The sequence below is a fragment of the Mytilus edulis genome, chromosome 14, assembly GCF_963676685.1.
Source record: "Mytilus edulis chromosome 14, xbMytEdul2.2, whole genome shotgun sequence".
NCBI lineage: Eukaryota > Metazoa > Mollusca > Bivalvia > Mytilida > Mytilidae > Mytilus > Mytilus edulis.
Genome location: NC_092357.1, coordinates 38,241,305 through 38,265,316, shown reverse-complemented (window position 1 = coordinate 38,265,316; position 24,012 = coordinate 38,241,305). Strand labels below are relative to the sequence as shown.

At 31.4% G+C, this 24,012-nt stretch overlaps 1 protein-coding gene across 1 annotated transcript; it reads right to left on the bottom strand.

Annotated features, from left to right (window-relative positions):
* Positions 1-1,500: 1,500 nt before the first annotated feature.
* Positions 1,501-22,508, bottom strand: LOC139504178 (visual pigment-like receptor peropsin). The gene is made up of 6 exons (XM_071294242.1): positions 22,194-22,508; positions 21,709-21,765; positions 8,498-8,561; positions 7,869-8,239; positions 7,522-7,540; positions 1,501-1,682 (listed from the first exon to the last, which is right to left on the bottom strand). Exons 1-6 carry the CDS (start codon positions 22,506-22,508, stop codon positions 1,501-1,503), a joined length of 1,008 nt encoding a protein of 335 aa, XP_071150343.1.
* Between the last annotated feature and the right edge of the window lie 1,504 nt (positions 22,509-24,012).

Sequence of the window (24,012 nt, the reverse complement as noted above, 5' to 3'; positions counted from 1 at the left end):
ATTAAATATAAGAGGAAACCATCAAATATCATATATAAAATATGTTTTGTTTTGTTTAAAACATAGCAAATGCTAATTGTGAGATCGAAGACAATCGCTCGTAAAACAAACTGAACAGGGCATGGCATGGCATGGGAAACAAATCGTAAAAAGAATGATATACGGAACGTAATTAACAAAACTGAAGACAGAACAAACACAAACCGTAAACGGGTTGCAATTTCAGTTGATGGATCACTTAAATTTTTATTGTGACATCTTAACTTATTTAAGTGCCTTCTAAGTTGTTTCAATTCGAGAGCCACTGAGGTTTTTTTTATAGAGGAAATGCTGGTCTGGTACACAACTTCAATCTTGGTATCTATGTGTTAATTTATAACCACTGTTGGTGATTGTTTCACCCCCTGGAAATCACAGCTAAGATTTTTATATTTTTATAAGTTATATGACCATTACAATAAAACATGTTGAAGAAATGTAATCAAGCAAATTTGCATAATACATATGCAATTACAAATCTTTTAAAATGTTTAACATAACAGATTTTTATTCGAAACAAATATGTTTATGGTAATCTGGGAATAATGACAATACTATGTATATTTTACAGACAGTTTCCTCATTAGATATTAGATTAAACACATCAGCGCAAGACTAACGATCAACTTGTTTGTTCAGTTTAAATCAATACGAACTTTTATGGTGTTGACATATTTTTTTAATCATAATATATGAGTACAAGGAGATCACGGAGGACACGTACTCTAACCAATGTGTGAAACATTCAATCACAGATTAATAATAACTCAGACCAGAACAAAAAAAGCTAGATCAAATATATGATAATATTACAAAGCACACATGATAAAGAATCAACTAAGTGTTTTGTATTCACTTGAGAATAATATAATATTAGATATTAGAGTAAACACATCAGCGCAAGACTACCGATCAACTTGTGTGTTACATTTAAAATAAATAAGAATTTTTATGGTGTTTACATATCTTTCAATCGTAATATATGAGTACAAGGAGATCATGAATGAAACCTAATCTAACATAAACAGGAACCACAAACATGTATTTTTTCATGTATAGGTGTAAAGGTTAATATAACGCAAACGTAAATCAGTCTGTGAAAAAATCAATCAAAGACGGACAAATATCGCAAACCAGAACCATTTTAACTAAATCGCATGTTTGATGGTAATACAAACCGAACATGATAAAAAGAAAAGATCAATTAAGCGTTTTGTTCTTTTGAGAATGATTAAAATTCAGTACTAAAAAATTCTAGAGGGAGATACTCAATTCAATTACAATCAATAGAGAAAATGGATATGAAACAATAAAAAGCATATCATAATCCGCGGTTTACGTATACAGTGTAACCTGCATAATAGTATTCCGACATCTTGCTTTATTCGACATTTTGATTTATCCCCCAGTTTGTCGGATAACACAGTTTACATTGTATTTCAAAGAGGTTGATATCTATATTTATCGGTCCCGTTTTGAAATAAAAGACAACAAACAATAAAGACAAAAGTCTTCTTCTTCTTCTTCTTCTTCTTCTTCTTCTTCTTCTTCTTCTTCTTCTTCTTCTTCTTCTTCTTCTTCTTCTTCTTCTTCTTCTTCTTCTTCTTCTTCTTCTTCTTCTTCTTCTTCTTCTTCTTCTTCTTCTATCAATCCAGATAAGCGAATTACTGTTTATCAACTTATTTTCGCGTATACTATATTTTCGCGATTTTTAGAATACTTGAAGTAAATGACTAATGTTTGACCTAAGTTTTACACATTCTCAACGATTTATTTTCGCTTTATTTTTAACTTGGGAAATTTGGTAGTCTCATGAACGCATTATTCTGAAACTGTTAACCCTAATGCATTCAGCAGACGTTAAGAAACCAAATTACGCTCTTAGCTGACAAGTGTACGAGCTCAACCATGTAATCCCAATGACTGAAGATGCGGGAATGTGATTTTAGTAAGTGTCGGATCTGTACTCAAATCGAAAGATTAAAATCAGAGGTCTTCAAATTTATACTTGTTAAACTTCTATTTCTCTCGTTGGGATTTTATTGACGCGTCATGATTCATTGTTGACGAGAAGATGACGAATATCATGTGGAGCAGGATCTGTTTACCCTTCCGGAGCACCTGATATCATCCCCTGTTTTTGGTCTGGTTTGTGTTGCTAATTCTTAATTTTTCTATGTTGTGTCTTGTGCACTATAATTTGTCTGTTTGTCTTTATTTATTTTTTAGCCATTGCCAGCTGAGTTAAACTGTCCTTTTGGTATCTTTTGTTCCTCTTTTATCAATGGCAACATACATTTGTTTTACTTGAACATGTGAATTAGAATAGACGTATCCATTTTGCTTCTTAAAGTCATATGAAACGAGTGAGTGGTGAAAAATAATGTTTATCCAATTCTTGAACCAATGCATGAATATATCATAAACTAAGTTTTCTGTGCACGATTTTCTCATTTTTTATGCAAATGAATCGTATAATCGTCAGTTCTTTTTCACTCTGTCTGTTTTGATTTAACAAACATGGCTGCTCATTATATACCGTGTTTTGAAGCCGAAGTTTACAGATTGTCACCTTATAGGAAAAAAACCAAAAAGCATGGGTATTGAGCACGTGCTTAACATGTACAATCAGATTATAGTTTATTCTAATGACAGATCCATGCGCATTGCGATCACCGGATTTGTACGAAGAAGGTTACGCTTAGGTCACTATGCATACGGAAAATATGTCGGCGAATTGTTTCCTGGAAGGAAACAATTAAAAATAAGTAAACTTCTTCTAAATGTGGACAAATTAAAGAATGTTCCTCAGACAAAAGTAAATGTACATAAGATGTATAATGAAAACTATCCATTTAGTTATAAAAAACATATGCATATTTTTTTTTAATTTGAGGTGACTTTAAAAGCATTAAATTGGTAGCTGGTATTACTTTATTCTATTTAAATGCTGTAATTAATATAATCCTTATGTAAATTTGTTTTGTGATGTAAGTGATTTAAGGCAAGGAAATACAAAAAGTAGTGTCTACAAATACAAACAATTTCACTTATCAAACTAAAGCTTAAGAAATATGGTTCGGAAATCTGTTTGTAATTGACAACAAGATAAAAACAAGAATATGTGTTATGAAGAATACAAATATCTACCACAGACCAAATGACGTAAAACAACCAGTTTCAAGTAAAAAGATTATGTAGATATACTAATTTTGGATACTAAATAAAAATAACGTAAATGAAACAAACAAAAATAGAAACATATTCCTTGAAGAAGTTGCTTAACATATTTTCAATGTACCTATTCCCTTCTCAATCACGTGAAATAGTCAATACAACTGATCCATTTTTTATAGCACAAGTTTCTATCAAATTACAAAAATAAGAAAACAAATGCAAACAAAGAGATTAGAATAAATAGACAATCAAGCTATGTCTACAATATGGCTTTAATTTATAGTTCTGTTTTCGTTGTGTTTATTCTTGTACTTGAAATTCATACTTTATCGGGAAAGAGTTTATATGACTTTATCTTGTACAAGTAAATTATTTTGCCTTGTATTAAGCAATCAAAATGTGATATTTTGACCTAAATATAATTATTTGTTTTACAATACCGTGTGTACTGTTAAATTCAAACACGTTTAATAATTGCATATTTGTCACATTATTTTGTTTCTTTTTTTTTATTTTTCAAACAGCTGTGTTTGTATGTCTATGGTGTATCTTTTCACAGTTATGATGCCATATTGACCAAACATGCCTTTTGGAGTTTCTTCTGTTAACACGCTTAAAGTGCTGTTATATGACTTTTTGACGTTTTTCCTTTTTTTCTCTCCTTGGCATTGTCAGTTCGTTTTCGACTGATGAGTTTTATTATCACTTTGTCTGCTTTCGTCTCTTCTTCATTTTACTTAGAGTTTAACCTAGATATTGAACAAATTTAACCTCATCTTAGTCCTTACAACATTCCTGTACGAAGCCTTAAAAAATAAAGATTTTTTTTTGTGTTTGTTCCATTGATTTATACAGTAGAGCGTTTGAATGGTAAGATTTATGAAATTCCATTTTTGGAATTATCTTGAAGTTTGGATTTAAATACGTTTTCTAGGTATGATACGATATATACAGTGAGCACAAGATAACGTAATAAATAATGTTAGTATGAAATCATTTCAAAATTTTGTAAATTTTATATCCTACTACAATTAATTACATTAACGGTATTACCTTGACAATAAACATAATAGAAATCTCATCAGTGATTATCAAGATCCAATATTTGAATAAATAATTCAAAAGTCTGCATATTGATGAAACGGACCTGAAAAATAATCCATATTTAGATTCGTTTTATAAAACAGTCAGCAATTAAGAATTTCCTTTTCCATACTTAAAGTCATGATTGCATTGTAGTTGCACGAGAGCATTTTTTTCTTGTAATCCTAAAAGATAACCCGCATTATTTGACATTAATTTTCATCTCGTTAATATCGTTAATAAGGAATTGAATGGCACGATCAAACGAAGTTGTGCAAATATCTCAGCTTATTGTTAATGGAGTTGGAATAAGTCTTTTAACTGCTCGAATTAAAGGTTTGTGAAGTATAATTCATATTTATGCACACGTTTGCAGACCCCATTTCAAACCTGGTTTCTTTATGATGACTCTTTTATGTCGATTTGGTTTGAGTTGATTTTGTATAATTGTTGTAATTTTCCTTTGTTCTCGACTTCATCTTTACCTTTTTTCGTTATAAGCATTACTTGTTTAAAGAATAGTGATATATGAATAATTAGTGTTCAGTGTTTTGATCTTACGTTAATATAATGTTAGCAGATTTCAGCATGCGTCAGCCCGACAAATGTTAAATTAAAGATCTACTAGTTAAATTTGAGAAATTGTTTTAAGAAAAAATATTATGTTCACCAATTACATGAACTATTCATAGAATAAACATTGTTAATTAAATCTTATGAAATCATTTCGCCTTACAAACAGTTAAGTTTTTTGTAGCATTTCCTGAGGGTGTTAAATTAACCCCATATATCTCTTAATGAATTATTTTGTTCTTAATTCCGATAAACTTTTGAAAGCTGATTTACATAGTACACTAGAAGTTTTAAAAGTCATATAAAAGAACAATTTAATCATGTCAAAATTTATAAAAGGAGAGAATTGGCATGTTTTTGTTGTCAAATGAAGCCATCTGCAATGAGTATTACACCTTGGTAAGCACATTAAATTTGCTAATAATTAGGCCGTTAGTTTTCTCGTATGATTTGTTTTACATTGTCATTTTGGGGCCTTTTATAGCTAACTATGCGGTATGGGCTTTGCTCATTGTTGAAGGCCGTACGGTCACCTATAGTTGTAAATTGCTGTGTCATTTGGTCTCTTTAAAGAATGAACATTTTATTTCAAAACTACACATTGATTTATTTGAATGTGTGTTCTATAGTAATATCCTAAATAAGAAGACATTTAAGGCTTCATAGAGCAAGTTCAATATGATCAGAGATAGGGTAATATAAAAAAGAAGATGTGGTATGATTGCCAATGAGACAACTATCCACTAAAGACCAAAAAGACACAGACATTAACAACTAGAGGTCACCGTACGGCCTTCAACAATGAGCAAAGCCCATACCGCATAGTCAGCTATAAAAGGCCCCGATAAGACAATGTAAAACAATCCAAACGAGAAAACTAACTAACTAAACTCATTACTTTCATATAATTATTGTCTTGTGGTAGCGTGTTCGCCTTAAGTTCTTGGGTCCATAGGTTGAAACTCAGTATGTGTTAAACCAAAAACTAAGAAATTGGTATGTGCTGCTTCTCCAATAAGTACTCAGCACGTAGGAGCATGATCTAATATTGTAAAAAGTATAATGGGTCACAGTAAGGTAACACATCCTCCTGTGGACTGTTATTATGTAAAATAGTACATTAAACATCCGACTCACTGTGTCGGTCTAGAAGAACACATGGCTGATATTCATATTGCATTATCATATTCAAATCCTGATTATACTTTTAATGTGTGGTTGCACGGTAAACACCCCCCCCCCCCCCCCCCCCACACACACCAACTCATTCGTCTCTAGTGTTCATTAACGCCTATATTTTTAGATTATTATAATATTTGCACAATCCAAGTAGAACAACGACGAATGGTTCGAAACTACTGGATATTTATATGAAAGTGTGCATATTTCATTAAATATATCTATAATGTACAAGATATAAGTTAACTCATTGCAGCCTTTATTGAGCATAACAATAATTTATAACAAAATAAATACTATGAACACAATAAAATCGTTGATTAAAAACATTTGAACAATGATTAGTGAGATTGACAGGACAAAATACTGACAAAATAAACAATGTACATCTATAACTATTTCAGGATCAACAATATCAACATAACCACATATTTATTTGTATTAAAACATTATTATAGCCTTATAAGTCCGAGATCAATTAATCATACTGCGACCATAATAAATTCAGATATATAATTAAATATAAGATGTGGCATGAGTGTCTATTAGACAACCATCTATTACGGCTCAACAGACAACAATAAGTATATGCGTATACTAGTAGGTCATATAAAAATAAATCTTTGCTTGATCATATTGATACTATTTCCAATATTAACGTTTTCTCTCATATATTCTCTACAAATACAAAAATGAATGACTTCTTTATTTATCAAACTGCATTTAAGTCGGGAATATGAGAGTTGTTTTACATTTGTTTGATGCATTTAAGATTTAGTTTTGTCACTTGACAGAGGACTTTTCAAATTTCAATATTCTTTGAACATGTTGAAGTTCGGTATCTTTGTTCATTTTATGTTTTTATATAGTTTTTTAAATGTGACGTAATTTTTGTGCTGTTTCAGAAATTCAAACGTCTGCGTGACGTAATTTTTGTGCCTTTTACTACATCGTATGTGACGTCATTTTATGACTTTTTGCGTTGAGGCCTGGACAAAGTCGGGTGTGTCTATTTTCTGTGTTGGTCTTCAATGTATTATGTATTCGGGTTTTGTTTTCTGTAATTAGTTAAGACGTCAGTTTTATCATGTAAATCTTTTATATTCATTTGATAAAATTTACTGTCTGCAATAGCATAAATTGTTCTAAATAACAAGGATGTTATTATCACAAGCAGAAAACCCTAGCCGCATCTGGCACAACCTTTTTCAACTTTTGATCCTCAGAGCTGTATAACTTTGTACCCCTTTTTTTACTTTCGAATTTTTATATCTGGGCGTTACATGAGACAGGGTTGCAATCGCAATTATTTAAACTCTTATTATGAAATTGTATACATTAATTAAACAGGATTTTTCTCAACTTCTCAAAAATTAGAATTGCTTTTTAGTGTAAAATAACAAAATCGCAAAAATAAATGCATGCAATCATTTCTGAATTTACAGTATGTAGTTCAATTAATTAACTTACGCCAATTATATTTTTCTATCTAAAAGTATAATTAAGAATTTTCTAAAGATAATATCGCTTTCATTGTAATGACTATTCAAAACAACTTCAGACAAGCAATTACATTCACTCTACTACACACAACTATCAATCGTTGACTTGTTCTCGTTAGACACATGAAACACTTTAAAATTTTCTGTACCTCATTCAGATTTGATGTCCCTGTCCTTATTACAATTTTCAATCGACTGTGAAATGGCATCATTATTTTGTTCTGCTGAAATATTTGATTGAGAGCAAAATGACATGCCGCCATTGTTTTGGCTACAATTAGGACTTTTTAAGTCATTCTGATTTTTTCTTTTTACTTCAACTTTTGGAGGACCAGGTTGTTCAAGTTTAAATTCTAGTATATCATTTCCTAGTGAAAACTGATTCGAATATTTTACAACTGTCATCCGGTTTTCATTATTCGCTGGTATTTCTATATCTTCTATTGCGAAGTTATTGTTATCCCAAACAATATTAGAGACGACTCTCAAACATGGAAATGTGTCCACCATGGCACATCTGAATTGCTCTGTTCTAGCAATATAGATCAATGGGTTCCACACGACGGATACTTTAGCTATAACTGCTGGAATAACAGCAAGACCAACAGGAATAATGTCTTCCGAACTTTGTAAAATACTCCAAAGACAGACGATAGCGTATGGAAACCAGGATAAGGAAAACGCACCTGAAATATAAATTATTATGTAAAAAGTGCAAAAATATCATTACATGATTTAATTTCAGATGTATCACGTCTTCTGATTGGCTCACGTTGTTTTGTTTATCAGCTCATATATATAATTTTGTCATATGACCGTAACATCATTATCATGGTTTACTCCGGTTTAAAATGGAATTTAAATTCAAATTATAAGAAAAGACTGTAATATTTTTTCTGCCTATTCGAAATAACATAAAAATGTGGTGCACACTTTGAAATAACCTGCTACGCATTCCTTAAACACACCACACATAACATGCGCAATGACATTTAAATAACAATCTACCTAGCAGTAATATAAAAATAATTATATGTAATGAGAGTCAGTCATTTTATTGCTTTTTTGTTTCAAAATAACATGTTTTTAAAAAGATTGCTATAAATTGATAGTGTATATTTCACTAACGGAAATCAACACACAGAGAAACACGACACTAAACATTTGAGTGGGCATCATTTTTTCAGATTGATCTTGCAATTAACAGTAGGACCTATTTTTGAAAAAAAATATCAAAGATTCGAACAAATTTGAAAATATAGTTTTTTTAATCATATAAGAGAGAGGCGAATTATCAAACGCATAATGCGAGAATAAATTGACAATGCTTAGCCTTAAATAGGAAAAAACAACATTCTACATAACACAACATTACATTAAGGACTGAGCAGCAGGAACCCAATCTAAAACTGAGGGTGATCCATGGTGCTATGGAACAATACGAAGATCCTGCTTTATATGCTATTTAATAATGAAAAGAAAAGTATGGGTTAGCGTTTATCATGTTTGATTTACATTTATATAACAAATGATTCCGACTGTGACAAAATTTTCAAAAAGGAAGAGCAGCAAGAATAGTCATCAGATCTGAAAATTTACTGACCAAACCATTTTCCCTAATAGTTTGTAAGTCACATATGACCAATATAGTGTCAATTGTCACAATCCGTTCTTTTTATTTCTTCAGTTGTGATTGTTTGACACTACGAATAAATATAAGTGTGTACTTACAATACAAAACATGACGAGTTACATTGTAGGAACAGGACTTGCTTAACCTTAATGACACATTATATCACCCCATTCCTTGTTTGGATGCGTGTTCGTGTATAACTTTCTGTGTAGTACACATATTTGGTAGACTTGATTGTTTTACTGTCATTTGCTATACTTCTGTTAACATTGTCATTGCTAATTTGTCTTGCCTTCTTTCTATCATTTATGTCTCCTAATATCATGAATATCGTAAGCCAATTTTTATCATCGTCCAATCTACATGCTGTCCTTCTCTTGGTTTGTATATTTAAAATGGATGTTGTAGTTAAGATCATATTTTTTTCGTTGGCTTTTGATTTATCTATTTATTATTAAAACGTTTTGTCATTTATTCTGCACTGTTATTATATTTTATTATGTAAACCTCTTCTGGACCTTGGTGTACCCGTACTGCAGCAACATTGTACCGACATAATGACAGGTGTTTTTTATATGGTTAACTGGTCATGATGGAGGACGTTTAGCATTCATCAATAAATAAAAAAATAATTAGTTTCGTTGACCTTGAATACACAACTAAAACTGACCGAAAAGAAAAATGAGAGAATATATATAAACTGTTTTGCCTAAAGATATACTTAATCAGAGTCAAGTGTATAAGATGTCAATTATATAAGGAAGTGTCTAAGACATCTGTCAACATTATAAGACTAAGAAAGACATATGACTAATGGTTCTAGAGATAAGGCATCAGAACAAATACCTTTAGATAAGGAATATAATTAGATATTCTGAACATACTTCGGTTTAAATACTTTTCCCTATAAACAAACATTTCCTCAGTTTTAGTTTGAAACTCGGGTTTGTTCCTCTTCGATTTGTGACTTTCGAACAGCGGTATACTACTTTTGTCTAAAACTACTTCCACATAGTCACTTCACATGTTTTCAGGACTTTGTGTCAGTTGTTAGATAATACTTCGTCGTAATCAGCATTATATTGAAGCAAAATCACGTAAGTCCTGAACTCCAAGGAAAATTCAAATAGGAAAGTCCCTTATCAAATCGCAAAATCAAAAGCACGACCACATCAAACGAATGGATAACAACTGTTATATTCCTGACTAGGTACAGGTATTTTCTTATGTACTAAATGGTGAATTAAACCTGGTTTTAAAACTAGCGAGACCTTTCGTTTGTATGACAGTCACATCAAATTCAATTATATTGATAACGATGTGTGAAAAAACCAAACAGACATAGTCCAGAGTTTCCACGTTTAAGTATAATGCCTGTTAACATTGATACATTGGGAATTCAATATGGCTGCCGAGCAGTTAACACCTTAGAAAGTTAGCTCCAAGTTTTTGCAGTTTTATGGCAAATTTAGGAAGACACTGTCTCTGAATTTAGTACTACTAGAACACACCCGCGAAATCGCGGGCATTCAGAGCGTAGTTTAAAGTATGTAAAGTGTTGTTTGAAGAATTTTGTGAAATATTGAATGACTGGAGAATTTCAGCAAAAGTATCATAAATCATAGGTTATTGGGGACAGGAAAATGTTTTTTTTAATCCCTCCTCCTTTATTTCCAAAACTCCCAATTTGTGGTTTTCTATCAATTTCAATATGAATATACATTTAGTATGTTATGAACATTTAAGTAAGGAACCTGTAATTCAGTGGTTGTCGTTTGTTTATGTGTTACATATTTGTTTTTCGTTCATTTTTTGTACATAAATAAGGCTGCTAGTTTTCTCGTTTGAATTGTTTTACATTGTCATTTCGGTGCCTTTTAACGCTGAGTATGCGGTATGGTATTTGCTCGTTGTTGAAGGCCGTACGATGACCTATAGTTGTTAATTTCTGTGTCATTTTGTTCTCTTGTGGAGAGTTGTCAACATGGCAATCATACCAGATCTTCTTTTTTTGTAATCAATGAATTTTGTAAAAGATTTAATGACTGGAGAATTTCAGAAAAGGTATCAAAAGTGCACATGAATAATTTTAGCGCTTATCTGTATCTATCATATAAATAAAGTGTATTTACTTTCAATTCTAAGCTTTCTAATCGATCCATGGTGGTCATTGATATAGTATACAGACCCTCTCTATTTAATAAACTCTGTGACCACCGTGGATAGTAAACTTGAAAATGAAAGCAGATAGAATTCTGAAAATACACTTTATTCGTAGTATATGTATGTTCAAAGTATACAGAAAAACGCAAACCGGAAGTATAATCTGACTTAAAATTTTGTCCAATGACGGGACAATATCCGGATGCTCTTTTTCTCGTTTTTCTCCCAAAATAACTCAATCTGAATAATCATATGAATGGATGACAAATGCGACTATGCACTGTACCTATAGGACACAGAGGCGTGTTGATTAATTTATTGTGAAAAGAAGAGAATCAACACCCAAAATGAGGTCTTCTCGTTTAATAGTATAGATGTGATAGCTAATTCAATGGAGAATAGAATGATACAATGTTTGTGGAATATTTTTCAACAGGAATAATTTTGTGACTCTTGAAAGATTTTTTCCAGAAGGGTCTATTTTGATATTAGATTATTGATTTCTACTACTAGAGGTAACAATATATGTACAGTATGTCTTCAGGGCAAAATTTAGCTGGTTTAAAATCTACAAACAAAAGATCTGCTACTAAACCTGGGAATACTGTTTAGACATTGCTTACAGCAAAAGTGGATAAGAATAAACCACCACCTAGTAAACGAATTCATTAAGACGTATCTAATGAATCAAACAATAGTTTAGACTTATCTGGAATAATGAACTTTCAAAAGGATATTGATTAAATTAAAATCAAACTTGAAGGTGTGACAAGGAGAGAGGACCTTGATAGAGTAACAAAAGATCTGATTAAAACTAGTGCTCTTGAGCAAGTGTTTACTTTAATGAGGGCCCTCATGGGGTTTTTGATTATGTGATTACTTGGCCGTTTTTTTAATGATTATTTGATTATTAAGCCAAATATTTCATGATTATTTGATTACCTAGGACTGTATTTTTAGTTTATGATTATTTGATTACTAAAGATAAGCAAATATTTAATGATTATGTGATTATATTGGCAAAAAAATGGTGATTATGTGATTACTAGGACCCCCCCCCCCCCCCATGAGGGGCCTCTTTAATTGTCAAAAAGCTGATGAATGAATTTGAAATAACTGTAGAAAAGAAGATTGATGAAAAAGTGGAAGAAGTAAAAAATGAAATGCAGGAAAAATTTGATGCTTTATCTATAGAAAATGAAGACCTAAAGAATAAGATACATGCTATACAGTATTCCAATTCAACAATTAGAAGAGACTTAAATGAAACAAGTCGACTTTCAAGACAGGCTGATATAAGGAGCAATTACAACATGTACAACGAGCAGTACTCGAGAAAAAATAATATTAATAAATTTTCCAAGAAAAGATAAACAAGATCTTAGAAAGGACTTTATGGAAACTGTGAAAAAAGAACGAAAAGTCCAGTTAGAAGACAGAGATGTGGTTGCAATCCACCGTATACCATCTCAAAAGGCTGGGCCCTATCCAGTTATTGTTAAGCTATTCAGTAGTGATGTTAAGCGTCAAATTATGAGATGTAGGAAAGACTTGACTAGTAAAATTAGATTTGTGGACGATGTTACTCAAAGAAACATGAGTTTAATTGTGAGACTTAGAAAAACTGACGAATTTGAGTCTGTCTGGTACTTAAATTGTGGAATTTATGGTAGAACACCTGCAGGACTTCAGCTGAAAATTGGACTATATATGATGACATTCATTACAGATTACAACACGGGAAATAGATGATATGTGATTAGATCTTAGACCTCACGGACAGTTTTGAGAATTCTATAGTTCATTGTTGATATTTGACTAAATATTTTTGCTTATCTCCCTTTCTTTGTATAAAACAAAAATTAGAGTTATCTCTCTTTTAACTATAGATCATGTACATTATATATTTATTTTCTTTCTACAATACATATTAACATTTTTTGGTACAGATAATCTAAATTTTTGTTGAACTATTATTTTGTTGGTGTCATAAGGAAAACTGCAAAAACTAACAAATTCCAACTACAATGTGGCAAAACATATTGAAATATTGTTTTTTTAACCCTTTTCTTGTCTGTTAATTATAATTTTTTCTATGAATTGAATGTCTTTAAAGTATTGAATCTGACTGTTGGTCACTGTACGAAGCTTGGTAATACATGTATGTCGAGAATTTCTATACCACCATATCTAGACATTTTGAGCAAATCTGTGTGTATATGTCTGTGTGTCTCATGTGAATGTATAATAAGGATAATCAAATGTAAAACATGCCTATATGAAATGATGATGTACACATATTTCAAACCATTATGGGATCTTTAAAGATACTTTATGTTAACTGTCAGGGTCTGGGTGATTTATCTAAAAGGAGTGATGTATTTAGTTTTTTTTAAATCTGGAAACCATAACACTTACTGTCTACAAGACACTCATTTCACAGTGGATAAAGAAAATAGTATAAGGACGTTATGGGGATATGAATGCTACTTTTCATTCATTTCTTCAAATTCAAGAGGTGTAGCAATTATGTTTAAAAATAATTTTGAGTGGAAAGTACTTAAAGAAAAAAGGGACATTGATTTAAACTACTTAGCTTTGAATTTGGTTGTAGATAAAGTTCGTTTTACTCTCATCACTATATATGGCCCAAATACTGACAGTCCATTTTGTTATGAGCATATTATGTCAATTATTGATGATTTTGAAAATGAGTGTTTTATTATCTGTGGAGATTTTAATCTGGTGTTAAATCCAAATTTAGATTGTTATAATTATTTACACATAAATAGTCCTATTGCTAGAGACAAACTATTAGAATTGATCGACGATAGAATTCTAGTTGACCCTTATAGAGAACTTTTTCCTGACCTGTGTAGATACACTTGGAGGAAAAAATTCCCTTTCAAACAAGCTAGTTTTTGATATATGACAAAAGTTTTAATAGCTATTAAGGATATATCTTATTGTTTCAGTTATAAAAGTGTTTATTGACGATGTAGCGAAACTGTTCTATGTCGTGTGTCACATTTAAAGACATTCTACTTAACAAACCTCAAAAATGATCTATCTGTGAGTTTAATGACTTTTTTGAAATTTCAAATGTTTCACAAGTTTAAATTCTCATACAGACACTTTATTTATCACATCTGTGCAAGTGACATTCAAATAAACTCATCATATATACCAGGATTGGAATTTTATATTGACGCAAGACGCGCATTTCGTCTACAAAAAAGTCATCACTGACGCTCGAATAAAAAAAATGTTTAAAAGGTAAAAAAAATCAGTAAAGGTTACATTTAAAGATAACACAAGATATCTGACAAAATACATGAAGTAGAAGATGGAAGCTGCTCGAGAATACCATCTTCCATTATATGTATGTGTACCCGACATAACCTCAAATGAATACACGGTTAATAGGGTGCCAAAAAATATATAGAGGCGAGACGAACATTCATTAGTAACAATTATATTGTCTACTGTAGAACATCTTGAAGCGAGGTGAAGCTCGAACACGTCAAATCATATTGTCATAAAATCAATGACAAGGTTACAACACACTACTACAGTATCATGATTGTAAAATCTTAATTCGAAATAAAATTGATTTGGACATGTTAAATCGAAACCAATGACAGGATATCCAGTTAATTTACGAAGTCATGACAACATGATAATATTTTAGAAAGGACATATGTCTGATGGCTTTAGAATATTTTCTTTTAGAACAAATCATATTGAGAATGGAAATGGGGAATGTGTCAAAGAGACAACAACCGACAAAGAGCAGACAACAGCCGAAGGCCACCGATAGGTTTTCAATGCAGTGAGAAACTCCCGCACCGGTGGCGTCCTTCAGCTTGCCCCTAAACAAATAAGTATACTAGTTTAATAATAATGGACGTCATACTAAACTCTTAACAAAGTATTTTTTATCTCAGAAATATCATCTTGTTTGCACAAACTTTCACTTGAATTAATCTTTACCAGGGATACTAGTTCCCACCGGTTAAACGTAAATTGTCATATTCATCATCTGTACAATGACAAAAACGGGACATACTATAATAATGAAACAAGAAACAGCTGTGTGGTGCTTGGAGGTTACCATTCAGTTAAGAAAGGAACTGACTCATAAAAGTAAGTTATTAGTACCTTAAAATCAGGAATGTGATTATACATATTAACATAAACATAAAGTCTACTAGATGAATTTCAAGGTTACATTTTATAATGTCGATTACACTTACTTTTGAATACATTCCGCACATTCCAATGTTTTGGTGTGATTGTCTCTAATGAAGGTAGATATTGAAAGTTACTAAAGATAGAAGAAAATTATAAAGTGATGCGACCATTTACAAATTTTTAATAAATAGCGTTACAACACTAAATATTTCATACTTCTAAACAATGAAACGATATTTCGTCTAATAGTTTAATCAAACTTTCGAATTGATGAGTGTCATATTGTGTGGTTGTTGGTGTTAAATGTCATTTTAAACTACGTGTATTTCATATATTGAGTCATGTTTAATAGAAGAGCATCGGGAAGAACCGAGAAAAAAAAACTGGCAATCCTAGCCATTTAAGATGGGTCCACGATTGAGATAGTATGCCTACAGTAACTTAAATTAAAATATGCATTTACAATTATTAATTATATAAGAAAAAAGAAAGCACACATTATGCACCAAACCACTTAAATCAAAACCTGACTTACATACCATTTACGTAATTGCAAGGAAAGAATTAATACATGCAACTAATTAAATTAAAATCAGAATAACCGACTTAATTAATTGCTAGTAAAATGTACCGTTATAATGCAGACAACCATTAAAATTAAAATCTGACTTACAAATAATGTATGTAAGTGCAAGGAAAGAATTAATACATGCAACTAATTAAATTAAAATCAGAATAACCGACTTAATTAATTGCTAGTATCGTTATAATGCAGACAACTATTAAAATTAAAATCTGACTTACAAATAATGTATGTAAGTGCAAGGAAAGAATTAATACATGCAACTAATTAAATTAAAATCAGAATAACCGACTTAATTAATTGCTAGTACCGTTATAATGCAGACAACCATTAAAATTAAAATCTGACTTACAAATAATGTATGTAAGTGCAAGGAAATAATTAATACATGCAACTAATTAAATTAAAATCAGAATAACCGACTTAATTAATTGCTAGTACCGTTATAATGCAGACAACCATTAAAATTTAAATCTGACTTACAGACCATTAAAGCAAATGCAAGAAAAGCATTAATGCATGCAACCATTTAAAATAAAATCTGAATTACCGACCATTTAAACAATTGCAAGAACAGATATAATGCATACAACCACTAAATAGGAATCTGACTACCGACCATTGACGCAATTGTGAAGACAAATGCTTGCAACCACTTAAATAGAAATCGGAAGTTACAGACCGTTTCAACAATTGAAAGGAAAGTATTAATACATAATTATAACCACATTGATTAAAATGTTCAGTACCGATTATTAAAGCAATTGTTAGGGCGGATAATAATCATGCAACCGCTATAATTTAAATCTAACTAACCAACCAATTCGGCAATAGTAATGAAAAAAGAAATGTATACAACCACTTAAGGAGGCTGGCGGGTATAAGATTTTCAGAAAAAATATAAACTTTTATTTTTCATTTCAAATTTTATTAATTACATTTAGTAGTTGTAACTTTATCTTAGGGTACAAAAATCATTCCAAAAAATCTTTTCGTGTTGGCCACAGGTGACTTTTAAAATGTAGATATCATTGGAAAAGCTCCAAATTATCTCCCTTTGGTGCAAAAATGCCATATTTTGGCATTAAAATTGAAATATCTTTTTTAACTCATCGGTGACCTATATTTTTCATGGTTGTTTTCAAATAAGCTGTACATAGACTAAATAATTGTAAAATTTAAGCGATTTCTGTAATTAGGTTCTTTTTTTATTTCGATATTACCGATTTTTCTCCTATTAGTTCAACAGAAAAAAAGAACATTAACAAAAATGTATGCTTCTTTCGAAGGCAGATTGTGAGCGTAAATGAACGGTGACACCATTTTTTTATTTCATTTTTCTATTAAGTATAAGATAAAGTTCATTTATACAAAAATAAGGCGAAATCCTATATTAAATAAAAAATTTGATTTAGACCCGCGAGCCCCCTTAAAAATGATAATTACCGACTAGTAAAGCAATTCTGAGGACCAATATCATGCATGCTATTACTTTAATTTAAATCTGACTAAACGATAATTTAAGAGTTAAAAGGGAACAGATGTAATGCTTTCAATAACTTAAAATAAATTCTAAATTACCAACTATTCAAGCAATGAGGTTGACAGATATTATAAGGATAAAAGAAGATGTGGTGTGAGTGCTAATGAGACAACTCTCCATCTTAGAATGCATATATTAAGCATGCAAAGACTTAAATCTAATCTGATATACCGACCATTCAAGCATTGAGAGGAAACAGATATTATGCATGCAACAACTTTAATTAAAATCAAACTCACCGATCATTAATATGATTGTGAAAGTAATTGTTTTTTCCATGTGTGATCTTCTATTCCAGCATTGCCTTGTCAACCGATATCGTCGTTGTAAGGAGTTATGGCGTATCTACACGAATAGAGAAAAACAAAAAATAAATATTATCTTATAGAACTGAAGGATTATATGCAAGAAATCATGGCCTCGTATCTGAAGGATTATATGCAAGAAATCATGACCTCGTATCTGAATGATTATATGCAAGAAATCATGGCCTGGTATCAGAAGGATTATATGCAAGAAATCATGGCCTCGTATCTGAAGGAAGAAGAAAAAATGACACATTATTAGAGAAAGATATGTTCACCTTTCCTGAGATCACCCCCACTTTTTGTTACGGGTTCTTATTGCTCAACTTTTCTTTTTTATGAAGTGGTTTGTATACTCTTTATTATACTTTGATTAAGTTTTGTCTTGGCGTTGACAGTCTGGGTATTATTGTCCCTTTGTCTCTTTTAAATTGCAAATCGAAAGGAATATATACAAGTGTAGAATACCTGCCATTCAAAAGGAAAAATAGAAATGCCTACTAATCTGGTCACTGTCATGTGGTCACATTTACTTCATACAAATTTAAACGGACCAAATATCATTTTATGATTGATATAAGATAGGATTTTCGTCATACTTCATTTAGCATCTCCAACATTTCTGTATGTTAGGACCATAAATACCACATGTACAAATATCTTTATCCACTGGTTTATTTTAAAAACTTATTAAAGTTCCCAGTAATTCTTTTCAAAGACTTACCTTGGACGTTCGAATAACAAAGTTGTACTAAGAATAAGGTACGAAGAAAAATAGCATTACAGATTCGCATTTCTGAGAGAGAAAAAAATACAAATACAGCTCAGGTTATCTAGGTATGGGATTGAACCGCAGTATTTCAAATATTTCTAAGTTTTTTATAACACTTCATAAATTATTATGACACAATCGGTGATGATTCGTGTAAACATAGAAGTTCTATTTTAATTGTATATTCATCAAGTTATATAGTCTGTTTTCTACATTTGAAAATGCCTGTACCAAGTCATGAAAATGACAGTTCTTGTCCATTCGTTTTTGATACGTTTTGTTATTTGATTTTGCCATGTGATTATGGACTTTCCGAATTGATTTTCCTCTAAGTTCAGTATTTTTGTGATTTTACTTTTTTCTATATAATACATTTATCTTTTAACCTCTAGTAGTTTTCATAATTCTGTAGTAGTCCAATAGCTGCTATTTATCAAACGGAACAATTTTGGTTTTACGATTGATAGAAGATAGGTTTGTGTCATCATTGTTCGTACCCCAAAATGAAAATAACGTCACGTCATTGGTTAAATTTCCATTGTTTATGAAATTTTTAACCAATCAGGACGTTTTGGTGTACACTTTTGAAATTATTACCCATGATGCATTAGAATCTGAAACGGCGAATTTCGTTTAATGAGACAGTTTGACCAGTTGTAAAGTGAATTACAGTTGTCCTCATTTATCATCTGAAACATTCGACATCGAAGGTCTCGTTTAAAAATCGCATTATGCCAGGGTTAACTTCAAAAAGTTTTGTTAGCATAAACAAACACTAAAAATGGACTCTTAAATAAAAAAGTTGAACGAAACATTAAGGTCATTTTCAAATGCAGCTTATGTTATCTATTTATGGGTTAAGAACCGCAGTATTTCAAACAGTTAAAAGTGTTGTAAACAGTTAAGATACAAATATAACTGTACCAATGATAATTCGTGTCAACATAGAACTGCTGACTTAACTTGATAATCATTTATTGTAAAGTAATACAGTGTGTTATCTAGATAAATTATTTATCTTTAAATTGTTTGTCATAATTAGTTTGACCATAACCATTTGATTATCTACCAACATAGTTTAATATCTAGTTATATGTGTTTACAAGTGTGTTAGTTTGTAATAAAACTGTGGTCAAATACTGCAAATAACGGTATTAGATCATTTGCGCATCGATTATTTTCGGATCTTATGTTGGAATATGAAACAATAATACTTATCCAAATATTTATATATTTGTTATTGTCAGTGTAGATATTATGTATTCAAAATTGCGTAGTTTCGTAGTACAGCTGATGTCCAATACTGAAAATAACGTTTTGAGATCATTTGCGTATCGATTATTTTCGATTATAATCTAATATTGAATTATGAAACAATGATACTGATCCAAATTCTGATATATTTTCTATTGTTAATAAAGATATTATGTATTCAAAATTGCGTAGTTTCGTAATACAGCGGATGTCAAATACTGAAAATAAAGTTTGTAGATCATTTGCGCATCGATTATTTTCAGATCTAATGTTGGAATATGAAACAAATATACTCATCGAAATATACTACTACAATACCCTTCCCCTTTCACGAATGTGACCTACCGAATTAGACTATTTACTGGATTTGTAATAACATAAGCAACACGACGGGTGACACATGTTGAGCAGGCAGGATCTGCCTACCCTTCCGGAGCACCTATTTTTGGTGGGGTTCGTGTTGCTTAGTCTTTAGTTTTCTGTGTTGTGTCTTCTGTACTATTTTTTGTCTGTTTGCCTTTTTATTTTTAGCCATGGCGTTGTCAGTTTATTTTTTCTATCTCTCCCTCTGGTATCTTTCGTCCCCCCTTTTACTATGTTTACATGCTTGTCCCTTTCAAATGTTTTAAGTATGATGTCAGAATGAAAAAAACAAAAACAAGTGTATTTAGATGACAAATATTCACAGAGAGCCGATTAGAACAATAAAACGACGATGAAATTTCTGACATATCTTGTATTATCAAAGAGAGAATTAAAATAGCTGATATTGCAAATGAATGTTAGAGAACAAGAAGGAGAGGCTACTTTAGAGACTTAAGTATGTACTTAGGTGAGGTTTTGGAATAAGTGTCAAATGTTCGAACTCCACGGTGTTTTCCGATACGATACAAGGTAAATATGTTGCCCCATAACACCCATTTATCTGTTAATGTAAGACTAAATAGCTCAAAAAAAGGTCATTTGACAAAATTTTAGCAGATTTTCTTTCTTTTGATTTGAGACCCAAATAATTCCAATGCAAATATAAGATAAAAGTCCGAGTCAGCCTGTTCCCGCCATATTTTATAAATCAAATAACTCGAAAAAGAGCTCAATGACCTATCAATATTTTTAGATTATTTTGATTCTTAACTAATACTCTTCCAGCTTAAAGTATCTATTCTTAATTCCTAATTTATTTAATTTTACCTTAGATCACCTAAGTACACCCTTTTACCATTTTGCCGGCTACTTTCATATTTTGTTTTGTAATCATGTGTAGTTGTCTTTGTAAATTACTTTTAGACGGTGACCAGAGAACACAAACACACATGATGTAATGTTCATGTAATTTATCGTCACCAAGATCATATTCAGGACAACTGAAGTCCTTATTCAAGGATAACAACAGAGAATTTGATAATAACAAAATACATTTAAACATCAACCCTCCTTTCCTACCTACCAAACTACATTTATGTTTATATTTGAATCTGCCGTTATATTTTATCTAGAACCATTTCAGTCTTAATTACTACATTATATCGTCTTTTCATCGTATTTTACTTCATTACTGAAATTTTGCAACAAAATTTGCCTGAAAGTGTTATCCTTCTTTAAATTTCACATTTCAACAGTCGTAACTGATAGCCTGTTGCCAGGTAATGAACACACAAACACAAATTAAGACCACCGCAAATTATATTTAAGGATTGTGAAAAATTACTGCATAGTACACGGCTGCTCCACTCACACTATCATTATCTATGTGCAGTGGACTAATCTGGCATAATATAAAGAAAGATCATATAATATGGACCATGTGTATACTAATTTCATGTTGATTGGACTTCTACTTCATCAAAAACTACCTTGACCAAAAATTTCAACCTAGAACGAGACAGATGAACGAAAGGACGGAAGAACGGACGTAAAGACCAAAAAACATAATGTCATTAGCTGGGGCATAACGAATGAGACTTTGCTCTATATTTGTTTCATTTTGTTTTTTGTGAATTTAGTCGAAAAGGGTTATCTTATTTCTTATTGATAGGATTCGATATAATAATGTATATTTGATGTTAATAAATAATTTTGTCTACTGCTTAACGTTCAGAAAGTGCACTAAGTTGATGAAGGTATAAATCACTAATAGACAAAAAGCAGAACAACAGAAAATAGGTAAAAGAAAGAATTGAGTGATTAACTTACCTTTGTTATTATTGCCGTATAGCAAAAGACTATAATAGCAAATGGAATTGCCAAATTGAAGACCATGACTGCCACATTGTAGGAATAATGAAGCGGATCTTTTCTGTTCCATTGTACTGAGCACGATGTATTTGCAGCCTCGTGTCCATATGAGCTCCATCCTACAAGTGGTACTAAAGACCAGAACAACGAATACAAAACTCCGATAGCTATAGTACAAATTACAACACTAATAGTTAGACAGTGAGTCCATTCTCTCCGAACTGTCACAATATATCTCGATATTGATATAGCTGTCAATAAAACAATTGACATGTATCCCGTAAAACTCATTAGGCATGCGTAATACACACAACCGGAAGTACCAAAGACCCATTTTTGGTAGAAACTTGAAACGGCTACCATTGGTGTACCCAAGAAAGACATACAGAAGTCTGAGATAACTAAGCTCAATATAAGCCAGTTTGTTTGAGTTCTTAATGTAACATTTCTTATAAAAGTAAATATGACAGATCCGTTTAACAGTATACCAATGCTGCTTGATAAAGTCAATATAATACCAATTGCCAAATGTCCGCCAAAACTTAATTGGTGAATGTTCTGATTAGCCACAATGACGATAGAATTATTTACAATGTTTTTCGGTGCCACGCTTATATTCGGTATAATTTGATTGAGATTGTCAAAAATCATCGTGACTGCAGAATTGTTCATATGGTAAATCAGATTAATGAAACACTCTTTATACAAATCATTCGAAAGTAAATAAACATGGTGAAAATAATTACTCAAACCAATTAATAGCGAAATATTAATTTGCTAGCATACCACTCCTTACACTGATTTGATGAAGCTTGCTTCCTATATTTATATATATATATAAACTGTTAAAGTATTGAATGATGATAAATCGATACTAATGTTTAAAGTATTGTATTCGCTGATGATTGACGTCATACACTTTATGTCTTCAAATTCAATGCTAAACCAATCGTATTTAGATTCTAAATATACAATTAGCTTGCATTTCCTATCATGATTTTTTTGATAGAGGGTTATTGCTCACAATGAAGCTATTAAACCAAGAGTTCTAAATGGTGAAGTTGAAATCATCCCTTCGTAGATTTTACGGATGCCATCACGAGTTGTTTGACCGTTATGGAATAACCGTTTCACAAATGATATCGGATATGTTCCTTACGTCGTAACTACAATCCCCTTCCCTTTCATGAATGTGACCTACCGAATTAGACTATTTACCGGATTTATAATCACATAAGCAACACGACGGGTGCCACATGTGGAGCAGGATCTGCTTACCCTCCCGGAGCACCTGAGATCACCCCTAGTTTTTGATGGGGTTCGTGTTGTTTATTCTTTAGTTTTCTATGCTGTGTCATGTGTACTATTGTTTTTCTGTTTGTCTTTTTCATTTTTAGCCATGGCGTTGTCAGTTTGTTTTAGATTTATGAGTTTGGCTGTCCCTTTGGTATCTTTCGTCCCTCTTTTAAGCAGGTCAATGTCAAAAAAGAATCAACTGTTTTGTGGTCTTTCAATATCTGGGTGTATAGTCATTGTTAACACAGCCGTATTTAGAATATAGATATACAGTATAAGGTAGATGTCAGAAAAATATAATTAATGAGTCCTCAACACATCGAGGAAATTCGACACCTGGAGGCGAACATCAGCAAGCACTGTCACATTTTGTAACGGTTCATTGTCTCTGATATTGACATAAGGTGACGGCCATTCGAATTTGTAAGGAAGGAAAGCTATTTGAATATATTGTGGTCTGGTAACACCTGAAAATAAAGAA